The sequence below is a fragment of the Peromyscus maniculatus genome, chromosome 5, assembly GCF_049852395.1.
Source record: "Peromyscus maniculatus bairdii isolate BWxNUB_F1_BW_parent chromosome 5, HU_Pman_BW_mat_3.1, whole genome shotgun sequence".
Classification (NCBI taxonomy): Eukaryota; Metazoa; Chordata; class Mammalia; order Rodentia; family Cricetidae; genus Peromyscus; species Peromyscus maniculatus.
This window is the reverse complement of record NC_134856.1, coordinates 24,341,717-24,360,797: the sequence shown is the minus strand read 5'-3', so window position 1 is coordinate 24,360,797 and position 19,081 is coordinate 24,341,717. Positions and strand designations below refer to the sequence as shown.

General features: G+C 38.1%; 1 protein-coding gene across 6 annotated transcripts in view; it reads left to right on the top strand.

The window, feature by feature from the left end:
- Inpp4b (inositol polyphosphate-4-phosphatase type II B) overlaps positions 1-19,081 on the top strand; it is a 742,657-nt gene that overhangs the window by 571,602 nt on the left and 151,974 nt on the right. For all 6 annotated transcript variants that reach the window (XM_016006370.3, XM_016006364.3, XM_076571928.1 and 3 more), the window contains 2 exons: positions 15,167-15,297; positions 15,672-15,776. In XM_016006370.3, the coding sequence (XP_015861856.1) occupies positions 15,167-15,297; positions 15,672-15,776 (236 nt within the window). The remainder of the gene's footprint in view (positions 1-15,166; positions 15,298-15,671; positions 15,777-19,081) is intronic.

Here is a 19,081-nt window from a genome sequence, read left to right as displayed (position 1 = left end):
TTGAGAAGATACTGTTTCACTCCAGTCCTCCCCAAATCTGGCTCTTACATTCTTTCTGCACCATTTTCTAGGGTAACTGTCTCTGAGCCTTGGGGAGGGCATTGTGTAGCCCAATCCTAATTGTCTTAATAATAAAAACCTGGAGTCAGGTATTGGGGTAAAAGCTGAAAGATCAGAGAAGTAAAGGAGCAGACACAGTCATCTCTTACTTCTCCAACTCCTCAGACCAAAAAGGGTCCAAGATCCTGTCTATACCCTGCCTTATCACTTCCTGTCTCTGCCCAGTCATATCACTTCCTATTTCCTGTCTGTACAGACCTCTAGACCTCTATGGTTAACTAGTGGCTAGCTCCACCCTCTGATCTTCAGGCAAGCTTTATTGATCAGAACACAAACATAATAAATCACAACAGCCTGAGATATAGATGGCCCATTGGTGGCTCAGCTTATTCTCTGCACTTTGACCAATTGTAACTTCTGTATTAAGCACCATCTGCTACACAAAGGAGATTCTCTGATGAGGTCTGAGCACAACACTATTCCCAGCTCAGGACAGGGCCAGCCCCTCCAATCCCTAGCAACTGCTGGAGCTGCAGGAGATTGTGGAACTTCCCAGCTCCATGGCATCTTTTATTTATTTTAATATAGATCTATAGTTTCATTCATACAGTTTTTTGTTAATGTATTTTATTTTTAGTGTTCATTAAAAAGAATTTCTATGGGTATATCTCTCCTATCTCATTAAATTATTTTATCTTCACTGTTTAAACTTCCATCTTGTGTGGATCACATGTTGCTTTTTTTCTTATTCTGTTTGTTTAAATTAAGAAATAGTTAAAACTATGACTTGTAATGAATATTTCTGAGATCACATACATACTCTGCCACCTGTGAGATTTATGATGACATTTTACTGTTTTCCAAAGCCTTCAACTTTAGTTTGATTTCATCCTTTGTCCAAATTATATTTAGAAAGATTTGTTCCTTTTCTGTAACCTCATGAAGATACCAGTGTTTATTTTTAGTTAGCTTAAGTATTTTGTTTTTGTTTTTTTCAAGACAGGGTTTCTCTGTCTTGCTTTGCACCTTTCCTGGAACTCACTCTGTAGCCCAGGCTGGCCTTGAACTCACAGAGATCTGACTGCTTCTGCCTCCCTACTGCTGGGATTAAAGGCATGTGCCACCACTGCCCGGCAAACTTAAGTGTTTTACGTTGCTTCTGATTTCTTATTTATTGTCTTTTTTACATATACCTTTTCCCCAACGTTTTCGTGAATAGCTGAAAGTAAACTCTACTTTGCATCCAAGATGTAGAAAAATATGATCATTCTTTTTAATTAACATAAAAGTAACATTGGCACTATATTACTGATATTATTTCCATCTTTGTTGTTGATTTCTGTTGCTCGATCTTTCAAAAGTCTTAAGTGTTTTATCATGAAAAAATCTATTGGTTAAGTTTGCCGATGACTCAGAACGAACATCCTTTATCTTTTGTGTGTCTGCTCTCTCAGCAGAATTTTTTTCACTTAGAAACAGTCTTACATCCTCTCTGTAGACACACTCTCCTGGTAGTTTAACCCACTGTGCCTTCTGCTTCTCCCTAGCAGTTCCTTCATCTGAGCTCTACAGGATGGTCCTGCTTTCCTGCTTAGGTCTAGGCAGCTGACCTCTCCTGCTTTTTCTGCTCTCTGATGCTGTAGCTTCCTAAACCTTGTATCTCACTCCAGATCCTCCCCTCTAATTGCTAGCTAAACACTACTACCTATATGAGTTGTTGCAGTTGCCCACCGTGGCTAAAGCTTAACTCATTGATTTTTTTCCAAAATCATTCTTAGCTAGTCCCTGTCTCAAAAAATCAAAACAACCTTTCCAAACCTAATAGTATATCTTACTAAATTTACCCCACATCAACTCCAATTTCTTATTGTTCTTGTTTTACTATTTCTCACAAAGCCATGACATTTGTCTCCCCATCTTTGCTCTGACTGAACCCCGCTATTCTGTTCCTGTGATAATTTAGTTACAGCTTTTGTTTGCCCACAGCCTTAACTTTTACATCACACCCACAAATCACATTGCAGGCTCATACAGTCTGATTGAAATATATCTAAAATGCAGGTTGCAATGAGAGCTTTTTGGAGATAGCTTTGATTTTTAGCCCTTTGAGAACTGGACCAGCATTACATGCCAGGATGGAATGAGGAGGCAAATTTCTCCTTATAGAGTGTTCAGAGTTACACTGTTCTTTTTAGAAGTGTAATTGTTTTGATAATAATTAGACATAGGGGGTTTGTTACTACTCACAAGCAAATTACTTATGTGATCTAGTGTAACTAGAGAACGAAGGAGAAGTAACTAGTATACTGTGGAGTGATTTGATGAGAAGGAAAGAAAGACATGTTACAAACAACATCTGTGTGTGTGTGTGTGTGTGTGTGTGTGTGTGTGTGTGTGTGTGTTTATGTGTGTTTTTCCTTGTGTTTATAGTTCTTCTAGCATGGTTGAGTGTAGGGTAAGTTATATAAGTCTTTTCAAACTACTAACATAAAATTTTTATAGTCTGTTTTAATGTCACCACATATTTTCTTTATGTTGAGTATTTCCTTTAGATTTCACACTATTTCAAAGCTTGCTAGGCTCAGTCTACATAATAGTTGTATCTATGTGGTATAAGTTCCATGGAGACTATAAATATTGTATTAAATCTAGTGTGGTATGCATGTATTTAGATGAGACCCCTGTGGCTATGTAGTATTATCTTTATCAAGAAATATAAATTCTTATACCATAAAATGACATTTAAAACTCTATTTTACTATAAATGAACTCTATAGTCAATGTAACTTTCCAGAAGAAAATAATTCGATTGCGTCAGTTTTTATCTCTTTTTCCCATGATCCCTTTCCTGTTTACAATTTTAATCATTAATTTAATGAACAGAGAATCTTTCCAGTATATAGGGTGATGAAGTTGGAACTGAGGATAAGAATGTTTCATAATCATGAGCATGAAGCCACTCTTCAAATTTTATATCAAACAGAAATATATGCTTTGTTTTATAATGCAGAGAAAACTTACGAAGTAACACTGAAAAAATGAGCTAAGTATTTGAGTGTAGAAAACTGAAACAGAGTTTGAAAACACTTTATATGCAAAATTACATTGACTTCTAGGAAAGAATAGATAGACTTTGCTTGAGTATTTCAGTTTCCAAAATTGAACATGTGTATGATGATAAATCATATTAATGACAACCATGTGGTTTATTTGTCAGTAAATACTTCAATTTTTCTTTTTAAATGATAAAATTTGCTTCAATAAAACTTGTAAGCACTATGAAGACAGATCATTCAATCATTACAGTAGTAGATGTTCATTGAATCCTTATAATTTTACTTAAATTTCTTATTGCAGTAATTGTTTAACTCAATATTATAATTATTTAAAGTTTGCTAATGAGGTTCAGAGATCTGAAATACTTTTTAATGATCACAAACTGGGAGCTTTTCATTACTTATATACTATTTTTAAATTTTGTTTGAAAATTTCATGCATGTATATAAAATATTTTATTTAAGCCTTCCTTGAAATTACATCCCAAGCCCTCCTCAAATGCCTTCCCAATCTCCCTCTGATATTTCCTCACAATTTCATTTCATTTTGTGTATAGAAGTTACTGAATGCACTTAGAGCTGCCTGTATGTACCTGGGTATAGGACTATCTACTGGAACACAGCCTCTCAGTGACCACATCCTTAGAGAAATTGTCAGCATTTCTCAGATGAGGATGGGACTTTATATGTTCCATCCCCATTCGCTTTGGGAATTTGACTGACTCAATAATGTTCAGGTCTTGTGCATGTAGCCGCAGACACTGTGAGCTCTTTGTACAAGGACCCCGCAAATGAAGTTTTGCTGCAGACATCTATAGCCTGTAGCTCATATGGTCTTTCTTCCCCGTTTGTCTCCTGTGATGATCCCGAGCCTTGTGGGGAAAGGTATGATATTTAGAGCTGACCATTCCATGTACTCATTCTCTATACATTGACAAGCTATAGGTTTTCGTATTGATTGCCATCTTCTGCAAACAGATTTCCTGATAAGGCTTGAGAGGTGCGCTAATCTATGTGAAGAAGTATAAAAACTTAGGGAGGGCTGCTTCGTGCTATGTCCATTTAGCAGAATAACGTCTGGGAACATCGAGAGCATGATGGGAAGAAGTGCAGAGTTGACCGGCCACACTATTGGAGGCCCATGAACTGTAGACCAGTGGCTGTGAAGCCACCCCCACCCCCCCCCACCCCCCCGCCCCAGGACTGGACTAGGCCCTCTGGATATGGAAGACGGTTGTTTGGCTTGAACTATTTGGGGAGCACCCAGGCAGGGGCATCGGGATCTGTCCCTGGTGTATGGGCAGGCTAATATGTCTTGTTTTCTCCCACACAGCTGAAGCCTAAGCCTTTCAGAATGTCCTTTGAGCTGTACATACTTGAAAAAAGCAAAAAAGCAAAAAAATGATGAAAACCTTTACGGACTTCAAAGGAACATGCCTTAGAGTGACAAGCAGTCAGGAGTGAGCTACTTACTCTTCTTAGACAGTATACTTAGCAAGTCAGCCCCAAACCGATGAGTTTCATAGATGGTGTGTAGATTTCCAAGCACCTCTGTTCACGTGTTTTCTTTGTTTCCTTGTTTGCTCTCGTTGAGGATACTCCAACCCTAAGGATGCAGAGGAATGAATTAACAGCCCCACATTCTGATTCTGTTGTGGGCTCGTGCTGACAAACTCCACTTTTCTGCTTACTTTTCTTTATGTTATGGTGTTGCACAGTGGTATGTTACTCATCATATGAGTGCCTTTGACCTACCAACTCCTGACAGAGAGGGCAGATGCTGTGTGCCATTAAGTTCGTTGTTGTGAGTTCTTGGAATCCTTTAATGAGAGGTCCTGTGGAGTATTTTGTGTCATCAAGCTGGCAACAAAATGTGGGTTTTATTTTACTGTTCGGATATTAAAATACCTTCACAGGAAAGAACGGGGTGAAATTCATCTAGAAGGATGCATTGTTCTGTTGTGTGCAGATTCGGTCCTGTTGTGATTGTTTTTATCTTATTTTTTATTTACTCTTTTGAGGTACTGTGGATTAAACCCAGAATTTCCTCAATGCTAAGCATGCATTCTGTCATTGAGCTACAGCTACAGCCTTTTTATGCCAAGATTCTTTATTTAAAATTAATATGAGAGCGTGTCATAAACACTAAATTATACGTATTGAGCTGGTGAGATGGTTCATCAGTAAAAGGCACTTACTGCTGTACCTGAATACCTGAGTTTGATCCCTGGGTCTCTGTGGAAGAAAGGTAGAGCCAACTCCTGCAAGTTGTCCTCTGACTTTTCCATTTGCACAGTGATGGTGAATAGCTGTGTGACATTTCTAAATTTTCAATTTCTTCCAAGTGCAAAAACCCCTAAGTAATATGCATACATGTGCAAAATGATCAATGAATGACATATATCTGGTACATAAACACATGTGTCTTTAATATATTGAGATTCCTTGCCTTGATATAATAAATAATGAACACAGCAGCCACATGATGTATATAGCAAAGTTATTATTATTCTTTCTTATCACAATGGGAAGTTGGTAGTTTTTGAGGCACAAAATTGAGCATGTAATATGTGTCAGTGTGTACCTTTAGGATTAATACTGTACCACACACCATTAGCAGCATTAATACACTGTGTCAAAAACTCCCAGTGATAAAAAAAAAAAGGATGGAACTCACTTTCTGTCCACCATGCTGGGAGGTTGGAGCTGATACTGATTTAGGAATAGCAATAAGGCTTCAGATTCATTAGAGTCTCAGGTATTCTGAAATATAAAAATAAGAACACTTCAAATATTCTGTTGATACTTCTGCACATTAGTGCTACCTCTAGTATATATGAAGTTAGTTATAATGTTGTCTTTTTTTTCTGAGAAAACTCAAAATTGTTAGAGGCCAGTATGATTATATTTGGAAAATTAGAAGGCTGGGTAGAGATCAAATGTGTTGCCTTAAACTTTAAACCAAGAGGAAGCAGATAAACATATGAACTTCAAATCTTTAAGGAGCTTTGTCAAGGATGACTCAATCATGCTTGCCTGAATGTTTATAAGGCTAATTCATTGCTATAGGAGCTAGTGAGTGAGCTCCAAAAGGCTATTCTCTGTGGCCCAGATAAACAATAGCTAACCACGTTTATTACTCTCAGCTTTGCTTGCTTTGAGACAGAAAGGCACAGCTAATTGTAGTTTTTAATCATAGGTATATCTTTAGCTATGTGGTATCAGGTGTTAGGGTCTCAGGAATTCTACATTATAAAAAAAAAGGACACCTCAAATTTGCTAATGGTACTTCTGGAATTTTCATGTCAAACTATCTCTAATAAATATAAAGTTAGTTAATGTCTTTTTCCTGAGAAAAATTAAACTTGTTTGGGGCAGCCAGTGTGACAGCCCCAGACTGTCTTCTGACTCATTTATATATGAGTACTGTGACAAGCTCTATAAAAGGGCGTGTGGAATGTAGAGGGCGGCTGTAACGGCCTCCTGAAGCCTCAGCCTCCTACTGGGTGCCTGACTGATGACCTACTCTAACACTGAAACTGCACTATCTGATACTTGCAACCTGTGGCTATTTAACCTTGTTTACATTTTTTACAATTAAATAAAGTTAAAATTGTATGTTAATGCCCTGGGTTTATTTCAGTTTTGCCATATCTACTCGAGGTTAGACAGCACAGATATTACAGAGTTTTGTGTGATCGGATTGATCCAAGATACTTAGCAGTTGAGTCTGTATTTTTATTTTTAAATTTATAATATAATCACAACATTCCTCTCTTCCTCTTTCTCCTTCCAAACCATCCCAGATAACTGTCTCTGCCTTCTGCCTTTTTATCAAATTCATGGCCTCCTTTTTCATTAATTATTGTTGTGTGCATGTATGTATACGCACATACGTATTTAATCTTAAACAAAACCTGCTCTGTCTGTGTACTGTTAACTCATGTGTATGTTTTCAGGCTGACCGTTGGCTATTGAGAACCAGTGGGTGTTCTCTGCCTGTAGAAATAAGAGATAGAATAACTTCGCACCCTTTCCTTCTGCCCGCTGGAGCAAAGGGCGACGTCCTTCTCTTTATTCTTGTGCTATTCCACTTATGTTTTTCCCAGACTGGTAGATTCAAGATGAGAGAAGAGAGGGAGGGAGGGAGGCAGTAAGGGAGGGAAGCAGGGAGGGAGTGAGGAGGGGGGGGGAGGGAGGCACATGGCAGAAAACACTGATTTTCCTCAAGGTGGCCAGAAAACCAAAGGGATAAAGGAAAGATCCAGGGTCCCAGCATTCCCTTTAAAACCATGACCCCAGCGATCTAACTTTCTCCTGCTAAGCCTCATTTCCTAAATATCCCAACCATCTCCTAATGTGTCCTCCATGGCTGGTGACCATACTTTTAACACTTAGGCTTTGGTGCTAAATTTAAGATTCAAGTCACTGCAGACTAGAATAGTAGTTAAAAGCACATGCTCTGTTTCAGTTGACTGTTACTGTACCCCTACAGCCTCAGTGTACTGGAGATACACTTTAGAGGTAGTTAAGAGACCATGAGGCCATTACCATATTAATAATCCTCATCAACCCTGGCCAATGTCCATGTAAACAGGAGAAATCTGGGCATAAAGAAGAAAGCAAGAATATGTACACAGAGTAAAGGCAATGATACAGTTTAACAGAGATAATGATCCGTAAGGCATCAGGGAACCCAAACTGCTGATACCTTGATCTTGGATTTGGAGCCTTCAGAAGTCTCTAAATACATTCCCATCAAAAAGCCAGAGTATGGTATTTGTTACACAGCTCTAGCTAGCCTTTATCAGGTCTAGAGCCAAACTGTCTGGGAGCAATACCAGCTCAACTTCGCACCAGGCAGGTGACCATAGGTGACTTACTTGACTTCTCTGGGTCTCAGTTTCCCCACTTGTAAAATGATAATGACAATGATGAAAACTGTACCTTCATCAACAGGTTACAGATAATAAAAGAGGGAATGTGTCAGGTGCTCAGAGCAATAGCAGGCGTAGACAAGTTTGATCAGTACATAGCAGAAACATATTTTTCTGTGTGGTTGGATTTTCCAGCAGTTGATACGGCCAAGACTATGTGGCAAATGCACTTTTGAGAACATTTGAAGCAGCTTCTTTTTGGTGTTGGACAGTCTTCAGATGAGTCCCCCACATAGATACTTTCTTAGAAAAAAATAGTTCTCACTAGGAAATAAGAAAGTGAGTAGAATTTACACTCGTGAGCCCTGTTTATACATCCCAGTTCTGTCTCCATCCTCAGTGGGGCCCAGAAGTTGTCACTTCACTTCTCAGTCATGTTCCTCCCTCTTGTCTAGAGAAGTTATTGCCCAAGACATCTTCCACGGATAGAAAAGGTTCTATGCTGCTAATATGTCACATAGGACGCTAGCTGTGTGGCTACTGAGCATTAAGAGGTGCCCAGTGCAGTTAAATCCCCCATTTATTTAGTGTAACCACGCAACAGTGAATTCTGGGTCTTGTGGTAAGAATCAAATGATTAGATGTATTTTATGCCGAGTTAACTCTGAATACCAAATAGAACAGCAAAGGAAGACTACCAGGACGGTCTTGAGGCACTCACCAGCCAGCCAAATACAATGTAAACATCTGCAAAACCTCCTGCTTTGCACAGACCTTCCATGCCTTCCTGGGTAACACCTGCCCATGCAGCTGTGGAATTTGAAAAGATGATATCCAGAAATGCTTGTGTGTTCAGGAGGGAGAAGAGGCAGGGTGCAAAGACAAAGAAAACCTCACCCCCTCCCTTTCTCTATCAGTGTCTGTGTAGTTTGTGCTTTTCATGACTCGTTAAAACAAATTGGCATGGGACAGAGGGATTGAGAGAAACCATCACACAACACAGTGTCCTAACGATCTAGCAGAACGTCAGCAGGGAGCTTCAGGTATTAAGAAGTAATTGCAGTTCATGTTTTATGACTTCCAACAGTAACAGGAATGAGGCATTGTTTAGATGCAAACACCAATTCACCTTTATCAAGAGTAACAAATAGACTCTTAGCCTGGAACAAGGCATGCTGATTGCCCCTCATTTCTTCTAATGCAGTTGCCTAAAATTAAATTATAGAATCCTACTGTTTATCACATACAAACAGATTCTGTGATTACAACTAAATCCTGAAATAACTGTGTTCTAGTTCCCAGTCTTTGCATATAAATTGAAGCCTTATTACGTGTAGAGAAACCACTTATTTTAATGTCAAGTCAAAATCAGAGTGAATGACCACTCAGAAGGTTCCATCATTGTCTGTGAAATGGTAGATCATCAATTACAGCATTAACCACACAGTCATTTATAAAGTACGTGTTAAAAAAGGAAACCTGCAATCTATGGATGGAATTGTCACCCTGCTGTCAGTGAAAGCACGTTTTCCTCGTGGGTTGCATGCACTGTGAAACCTGACAGCTAGTTCAGCTTGGCTGGCTTCATGCTGTCAACCAACCCCTTTAGGAAACTGAAGCCACCCACCAATCATCTATGTGCTCTCCTCTTCACTGGCAATTTAGTACTTCATTGTTGTCCTTCACAGATCATCTTTTGTGACTTCTTTTGGGTTTGAGTTAAGGTCTAATTTTGCTTAATGAATGAAAACAGCTTGGCCGTGCAACTTTCCACCCATGCACACCCACATGTGGTTTTATGATAGTCTAACTACCAAAGTGTTCCATTCAAATTGTATAGCTATTTTATTCCACAAAATAGTTTTATAGAGCTCATTGTGGGGAAAATATTTCTATTTACTTCAATAATAACAATTTAAAATACCGTTTTACTGTCTCTATGACTCAGCCATAGTCTTTGGTATATAAATTTTCCTCAAGCTCTTTGGTCTGACTACATTCTTGTAACTGAATTAACATTAGTCTCAGATACTTGTTGCAATAATTACTTTTAATAATTTCCAGGATATTTTTAAATTTATGAACCCATTTAAAATTATAATTGTGGACACACCCTTTAAATATAAATGTGTCCACATGTGGTGTCTTGGTTTTAGAATTAAAGAAATTCCCTGTGCGTGTAAAAGCCCACAGACAGGTTGGACATCTCTATAGCAATTTTTACTTTGAAGAGTCAAGCGATTATTTATGAAATGAATAATGAGGAATAAAAGTCCGTGGGAGGGGCTGAACCACTTATATTCTAGATGTTTCTCTCTGATTCCCCCATTTTCATAATCAATCTTCTCCTACCACTCTTGGCCTCTTAGGTATCATGCAGAGAGAAATGTAGCATATGTTATGGAATTACTGCTTAGTTATTGCTGCTATGGTTCTTTGGATAAAATATATAGGATATATTCCTATACAGACTCACAAACTACTTTACATGTATATCATATTATATGCATATACATGTTCAGATATACATATATTTGTATGATTTGCAATAAGGATTTGACATATAGTATTACAGTAAGTGACAATTTCTCAATGGCTCTCACTCACAGGATCCTAGTGCGTGTGAGCCATGTTGGAATCCCCTCCTCTGCAAGTTGTCCCCTCCCAGCAGTCTTAAAATTTTGTTTAGTTGTCCTTAAACCTTATTTCATTTATTTTAGCAGCAGGCACACCCTACCCACTGCAATATTACTGTACACTGAAATCAAATATAAATGGAACAGCTTCATGGGAGGAGATGGTAGGTGAAGGTGAAGTGCTAGTGCCTGGCCACACACTTGGCCTCCTTAGTTTAATATCTTCCCCCATTGCTCTATTCACAGTAGCCCCGAGGTATAAGGGACATTTTAACACCATTTACCAGTTGAGTACTCATGCAAATTTTATGCATTGAGGATAAAACATAAAAAGTGGATTTGGTTGTTTTTCATGCAGATTCTTGAGACTCATTCTATGTTCAATTATTTGCCTTCACTCTTCGCAGCCATGTTTTGTTTTTAAATCTCTTTTATCTGTATTATTCAGTGGCTTGTGTTTTCACATGGGGAAGGGATGCTGTTAGTCTGTGTGTGGAAGATTCAGGGGACCATGACAATTTTCCGGGAACTACACACCCACTGCCAGGAAAAACATGTGTTTTTGAAATAGTTAGATAAGGTGATACAAAAGCAGACACACACACAGTAGATTCTTCCTAAAGTTATTGCTATGATCTGTGGCAGTTACTGATTGGGTAGGAACAATGTCACACTTGGCACATGGGATGGCCAGAACTACGGAGCATGCGCTATCTGTGTAGCAAGCCTGAGCCATCATCAATCTCTTTGCAGATGTTGTATGTGTGAGGGACCTGTGCTTATTAATATTTTGATATCCAGCTGTTCTTCTCAACCTTCTCTATTTACCTTTGTTTGCTAAAGGACGAGGTGGAGTGGGAGACAGGCTAGAAGAGTGCATAAGATGAGGAGTGCCAATGAGGGAATGCAGTGGGAGGACGTGATTGCTCTTGGCAGGGGAGAGCATTCTCTGGGAAGAATCAGTGTGTTACTGGAGACACAGAGGCATGATGGAAAGGCAGATTTGAATGTTTTATTTTTATGAAAATTTCTTGGTAATTTTATACATGAATACAACGTATTTAGATCTTATCCACAGCTCTTGCATCCAACTCCCCCATAACCCCAAATTGCCTTTCCATTTCATGTCTTCCACATTTTCTTTTTTATTTCTTTTAAATTGTGTCATCACCTACTGCTTCCAACTAGTGCTGCCCACATGCTCACAGATGTGGGGCCATCACTAGAGCATAAGCACTCTCAAAGGGGCCAGACCCTTGGAGAAGCAGCCAGTTGTCAATAGCTTCTCAGCTAGAGCCCGGGGCTCATAAGCTACTCTCTGGTCCTGGGGCATGTTGACTGGCTGGATCTGGTGTAGGTCTTGTGCAGCCACCCACAAATGCTGCAAGTTCATGATTGCAGTGGCCCCATCATGTACTGAATGACCACTTCACAGCAGCCTTCCAGAATCCTGGCATTTTAGAGTCTTTCTGCCCCCTCGGCTGGAATATGGAGCCTACCCTGGCATCTTCAGGTTGTGTGTTTAAGTTGGAATACCTGTAGAAGACAGAAAATAGAAACCTTAATACTGTGAGTGATATAATTTTTATATAGATTGTAAAGGATTATTAAATTTTATGTCTGTGAATTAAGGAGAGATTTACATAATTCATGTCCTTTGTCGTTTTCTTCAAAGACTTAGTGAAAACATGTCATTAATGACAGCAGTAACATCAGGTTGCTGTGATATTCATGAAGGGGCTTAGAGAGTTGAGGACACAGGCCCTACAGAACAGGACACTCTTATTCATTTGGTTACATTTTACATAATTTCATTTACTTTGCACTGCTAAAATATTAGAAGGAAAAATTCCCACAGTGTAATTTATTCCATGTTCAGTTTTTTTTCTTCTTAACCTTTTTTGAGATTATAGTTTAATGAAAACATTTTCCATTCCCTTTCCCCCACTAATCCCTCCCATCTATACCTCCTAATTCTCCTTCAAATTCATGGCCTCTTTTCCCCCAATTGCTATTGTATGCGATTAAGCAATGAGGGAAGTCAGAGTACAGCTCAGGCAGGAACTGCAGCAGAAACCATGGAGGAATGCTGCTCAGTGGTTCACCCTCTGGGTCATCCTCAGCTTGCTTAGAGATGGTGGGAGGGGCTCCGCCATATCAACCATCAATCAAAACACTCTTTCACAGACATGGCCATCTGCCAATCTGATCAAGGCAGTGCTTCCCCTTCCTACCTCAACAATTATTCTTGAACTTGGAATAGAGGAAAGACATTGTTTTATATGCTAATGGTATCTATGAAAATTGTGTGTATGCGTGTTTTGCAAGTAGTTGCTAGTCGTGGCTCAGTTGATTGGCTTTTCTGTATTTGTTGAATTCAAGTACATATTCATGTTTTGCCTTCGCCTCTTGCTCAGTAGTGAGCCCAATATTGTCAAAATTGTCACCTTATCTTCCCACACCGCTAGGTATATCAACTCCCCTTGAGAGGAAGGTCAGGCTTTAGTATACTCCAAATGACTTCTGTCATGGTAGGATCCTCAGCAATGCAGGTAGGATCCTCTTCTTATAGTCAAGAAGCATTTTTTTTCTCACCTAGGAAAATTGCCTGTTCAGTAGCAACTTATCAGGGAACATACACAGGTAGAAGTGTAGAAAATTAATGTGCTATAGGATAATTCTTAACCAATAGGTATAGCATGTAGTAGAAAAAGGTGTTTGAAGTTTTGCTCACTTAGCAATAAAGTACAATATCAGATCATATAGCCCCTGATCTCCTGATTGCAAGGTTCACTCATTTCTGTTGCTATAAACTCTTTTTAATCTACCTTAATGTGTTGTTATAATTACTTTATTTCAATTATTTTTTAACCTTCCAGCAACTCGGTGCCTCATTGGCTGTTTCCATCCATTGGCTCTGGTTTCATCCTATGATTTGAACTTTTCTCAATTTGAAGTAATCATATGTTGATGTTTCTGTGTGTACCTCTCAGTTCATCTGTTAGAACTACCAGGCCTATGTATGTATTTTTGTATAGACTGTGACATATTGGAGAAATACAATAAATTTGATCCCATCTTTCATGAAATCCTTCCAGTTCTTCTCAAGTCACTCCCCATAGAATGCTCAACTTGTTTGACCACGTTTCCGGAAAACATCTCATAGTCACTGGCATGCATAACCACTTGGACTCATCGCACATGAAGTTCAGCAACACTGTTATGCGCCCTCCTTTCCTTCATCATCGAAACCTTTAGTTAGGATTTCTGATGATGACTTAGAGCCATCATAAATCACATTTATTAATATTACATAAAAATACTAAGTACTACTATTCACATAGAGCTGTGTGTTTATAGCAAAGGCTGGAACTAATTAGGCTGATGTACCACACAGTTCTCTATCTCAGACCCAACCTTGGTTCTTCTAGGCTTGGCTTTCTGGGGCCTTCTGGAGTCACTTGCTTGTTTTGTCATTCTTCTGTAATCAATTTGAACATTTTGATTTGAGGTCAGAGAACGTAACTCTTCCATATTTAAAACTTCTCTCCACTATCTGCACTTCCCATTTTATCACAAGCTTTTTACTCTCATTTTCCACTATTAATTACTTCTCCAATGAATATTGTGTCATGAAAGATAATCTCTGGAAAAGCTGAGAATGAGATTAATGTTAGCAAAAACTGTAAAGACCTCAATTGAAAGATGAAGTGGACCTCATCGCATTCCCATTGAAACAAAGCAAAGCCAACAGCAAAAACCAGCAAACAAGGCATATTTGTATACACCATCAATTATTCTTGCACTTAGCATTCCTACATAGTAAAGATTCTACATCTCCTGAATTTATTAGCTTGGTATTTAGCATGTTTCATGGCCAAAATAGCAAAGACAGTTCATTATTGCTGGTTAAATTAGCATCACGAAAATGTGGCCAGCAAAAGGTCATGGAAATAAGGATCCATCCAACTAAGCAAAGTATCCAACCATTCATCACCATCACTTTTAAAAGGCAATCTGATTATTTAAATTAACTTGGCTAAAGGCTAGAACTTGGATAAAAGTTAATAATTTAAACCTAAATGGCAGGATTAGGTCTTCCTTTGGATAAAGCTGGGATAACATATATGCATGCAGAGTATTGAAATTGTCCTTGAGAGAAGTGAATGCCAAGGAAATTGTACTAGAGTCTACAATCTGTGAGATTTCATCAAAAAAGTTTACTTTTTTTGATATTTGTATCATCTAAACTTCTTGTACTTTTATTTTATTTATTTATTTAATTTTTATTTCAAGCTGGTAAACTCAGTTTCCTAAGAAGGACATTGAAACAATTTGTTATTCATTTGATAGCCCTAATTAATAGTTCTGATTGTTGAGACAAAGGAAAAAAAATGTTCTATTGTTTTGTATTCTTTATTTTTGTATTTATAAATCATGTTTATTTAAAAATCACATATGTGACTAACCAAAACATAAAAATAACTGTAGATAAATATTCTGAGAAATAAATGACCCTGTTTTGTATTCTTAACAGAAACCAGGAGTTAAAAGACCTTGGTGACCTGTCCCCACACTGGGACAACCTACGGAAAAATGTCCTTACTCACTGTGATCAAATGGTGACTATGTACCAAGACATCCTGACAGAACTCAGCAAGGAAACAGGTAAGAAGCAGTGACGTCACTTCCCCAAGCCGAATTATGTTTACTGATGCCCTGTAGGAACAAGGATGAGAAGTGCTGCTGTAGAGATAAGGGAGCCAAAAATTAAACTCTGCGTAGCTCTCTTATCTTGACATCAAAAGCAAGGAAGAGTAAACTATGTTACTCTGCGTTATGGTATTATTATAGTAACATAATAATAAAGGAAAGAATTTTGAATTAATATTTATGGGGAAAGTGAAGGAATTAGCGTTTTCCTTTCTAAAGTTCTGTAACATCATTTTTTGCCAAATGTATCTTTGAACACACACGCGTTTCATATTTGTTTATGTGTCTGTTTATTCATTTGCTAATCATTTCCAATCTTCATCTTCTAGGGTCCTCTTTCAAATCCAGCAGCAGCAAAGGAGAGAAAAGCTTAGAATTTGTTCCAATCAATCTACACTTGCAGCGGATGCAGGTGCACAGCCCCCACCTCAAAGGTATCTGATACCCCAAGAGAGTCAGGTTGTGTCACGGGTGTGCTTGTTTACAGAGCTTGACCATAGCAGAGTCCCTAATTAAGAGTTCGCTTAGCAGGAGGACAAAATAACTGCAGCTGATGCTGGCCCTCAGAGATGAAACAGAGCCACAGCATTGCTGCTTTTCCTGGGATAGTTAGAAATGTGGCACGTGACTTGAGTTAGAGATGAAAACTCAGAGTATTGGCCCTCTAAATAGTGTTCCTAATGGCTGAAGGGTAATCATTTTGTGACTGCTTTAATTGGAAAAAAGAAAAATAGGAAGCAAACTCTCTATTGTAATCTTTGGTAGAGGCCTAAACTCCAGAATGAATCAGTGCCCTGCTTATCTGCTTTAGTAACTATTAACAGCAACACTCTCTTTCTTGTGAGAACAAGTGAGCTGGTGAAATTAAGTCAATAGCAAGTGGTAGAATATTTTGTTTGACCTCTTATCCAAGAGAATCATGTGGGTTCTTAGAGCACAGCTGAGCAGGATCTCAAGTGACTGATGCAATACATTTATTATTGTTCTGTAAAATCTTTACTGTTTCTTCTATTATTTAACACCCATTTAAGGTGTTTGTATATGGGTGTGGTATGTATAGTATGTGTGCATGCACTACCATAGCACCTATGTGGAGGTCAACCTGTCGGAATCATGTCTCCCTTCTACCAAGCATCAAACTCAGGTCATTGGGATTGGTGACAAGTGCTTTACAAGTGCTCCTAGCCCCCCTTGTCATTTGAAAATAAAATATTTTAAATGTTCCTCCTAAGTCCCTTTAACTTATTTATCTATCAGTTTTATTTTATGCTTTGTTTTTGTTTTTAATTTTTTTCTTTGAGACAAGTTTACATGTAGACCAGGCTGGCCTCAAATTTACTATGATGAGGTTGATGATCCTTATGCCTCCACCTCCTGATTGTGGGATTATGGTGTGTGCCCATACCTTTCACCTTATTATGTCCTGGGGATATGATGGCAGGATCAAGGCCTTCAAGAATTCTTCCTTGATTGCTCTCTGTCAGTAATTTCAACATTAATGATATGAAATAGTTTTAAAGCCACCAGACACTAAAATGTAAGATCTAATATTGAAGAACAATCACCATGTATTTTTCCTAATAACTAATGTGAAACGATGTTTATGGTGCAGGAAAAGTCTATGTCTTGCAGCAGCAGATTTGAGTGTGAATTAGAGCTGTACTAACTTTTACATATGGTCTGGGTCCTTCATTTAATTCTTTAAGTGATTATGGCTCTTAATATTGTTTACAATTAGGTGAGATGAACTATGGAAGACATCTAGAGCAATGTAGGAATAGTAGTTGATCATGTTGTTATCCTTTGATATCATGAAGCCAAAATGTATCCATGTATGTCATCAAAACCATTAAAACTAGAGAAAACTCAAACTCTAATCAAGGACAAATGTCTTGAAGTAGGAAGTGGCCATTAGGGAATAGGTGAACTAGAGAACTATTTGGAACTGTTTCTAGATATAAGTACTTAATGGCAGGCACAGGAAAGTTGGAAGGAGAGAGTAATTTTTACTCTTACCACAGACAAATGATAATGTCTTCGTCTTCACCCACATATACCATATAGAGCCAAATGGGTACAGATTTGGGTTCAGGTTGAGTTAGGCATTATAATATTTAGTAATGATTTCATATATAATTTTATTATAAGGCTGTATTATCTATTAACAGTGCTTTTATACTCTTTATCTCTTATAAAAATTTGTATACTATGACATGTTCTAAAATATTATCTAAAAGATAAACTATAGTGGAGTAGGATGTATGTACTTTTTTTAGCCTCTGATTCTCTGAAAACAACTGGGAAATAAAAGGCAGGAATTTAGAAAATCAAACAAAACCTCATCTATTTAATCTGGTTTGGCATGAATATTGGCCTCCAATGACTACCATGATGAAATACCTGAAACAACCAGAAATCCAAGTGTCAGCCAGGCCATGTACCATGTGAACCTGAGAGGAAGCCTTCCTTCATTATTAAGTGGATTCTGATCTTTCTTTTTTATTGATATGAATATACACCTTGTTAATCCTGCAGGCTTACATGTTGCCTGCATTTCTCCTCTATAACATTGTCTCTCTCCCTCTCTCCTATTTTTCTCTCACTCACTAGCTTTCTGTTCAAATTTCTTCTATAAGAACACTGGTCATATTAGGCCAGGGCATAGCCCAGGGATCTGTAATTAACTTGAGTGTGTTGCAAAGACTCTGTTCTAAAGAGTGGTTTGATTGTGGACAGATCCTTCCAATGCAAGGCTAATGTCTAGCTCTTGAATCAGGTGACTGAGCAGCACCAATGTTGTGATGTCTCCAACTGACAAATGAGATAACCTGCAGTTAACTTCAGGTTCCCTCAGACTACTAATTTTTCATCTTTATTGATGACCTAAGTGTAACAAATATTCCCAATAGAGATGAAGTGACAATGATAACAGAAACAGAATCTCCAGAATGAAAATTACAAGTACATCCTCTGGAATACTTCAGTGTATTTTACTTTTACAGTCTATCACTTACAAACATTATAAAATACATATTCTTTTTTTTTTTTTTTGATTTTTCGAGACAGCGTTTCTCTGTGTAGCTTTGCGCCTTTCCTGGATCTCGCTCTCTAGACCAGGCTGGCCTCGAACTCACAAAGATCCACCTGCCTCTGCCTCCCGAGTGCTGGGATTAAAGGCGTGCGCCACCACCGCCCGGCCATAAAATACATATTCTTATAGTAGTATAATAATCTGTTATAATTCTTTTATATGTTAGATATAATAAAGTACTATATTGGGAGTATAAAATGTAATGAATTCAAATGAAAGCAATTGTTTTTCTTTAAAGAAGTAAAACTTTAGTGTTAGTTAAGTTACACTTAATCCTGTAATTGAGCAGCAACATTTTGGCAGGTCTATTTGAAATGTATATCATTGAATTCTTTTATGGAACTGCACTATTAATACATTGCTAATTTTGGATAGGAGAGCTCTATAAATCTTAGATATATGACCAGAATTTTATAACTTTACTCTAGTCCTCTAGGTAGAACTTGTTAAAGGGCCCTGATGCCAGAGTTTGTGCTACAGAAACAGGAAGGGAAGGAGCGGGGAGAGACAGAATGAACGACCCTAGAGTGAATGCCTGACCCAACTTGACTCAATGAAGCTATCTCATGGGTTCAGTTTTCAGTTTCCTGGGCAATCCTGTCCATGAGTTTAACTCTAACTGCACTCTAGTGAAGCAACCATTGGTTT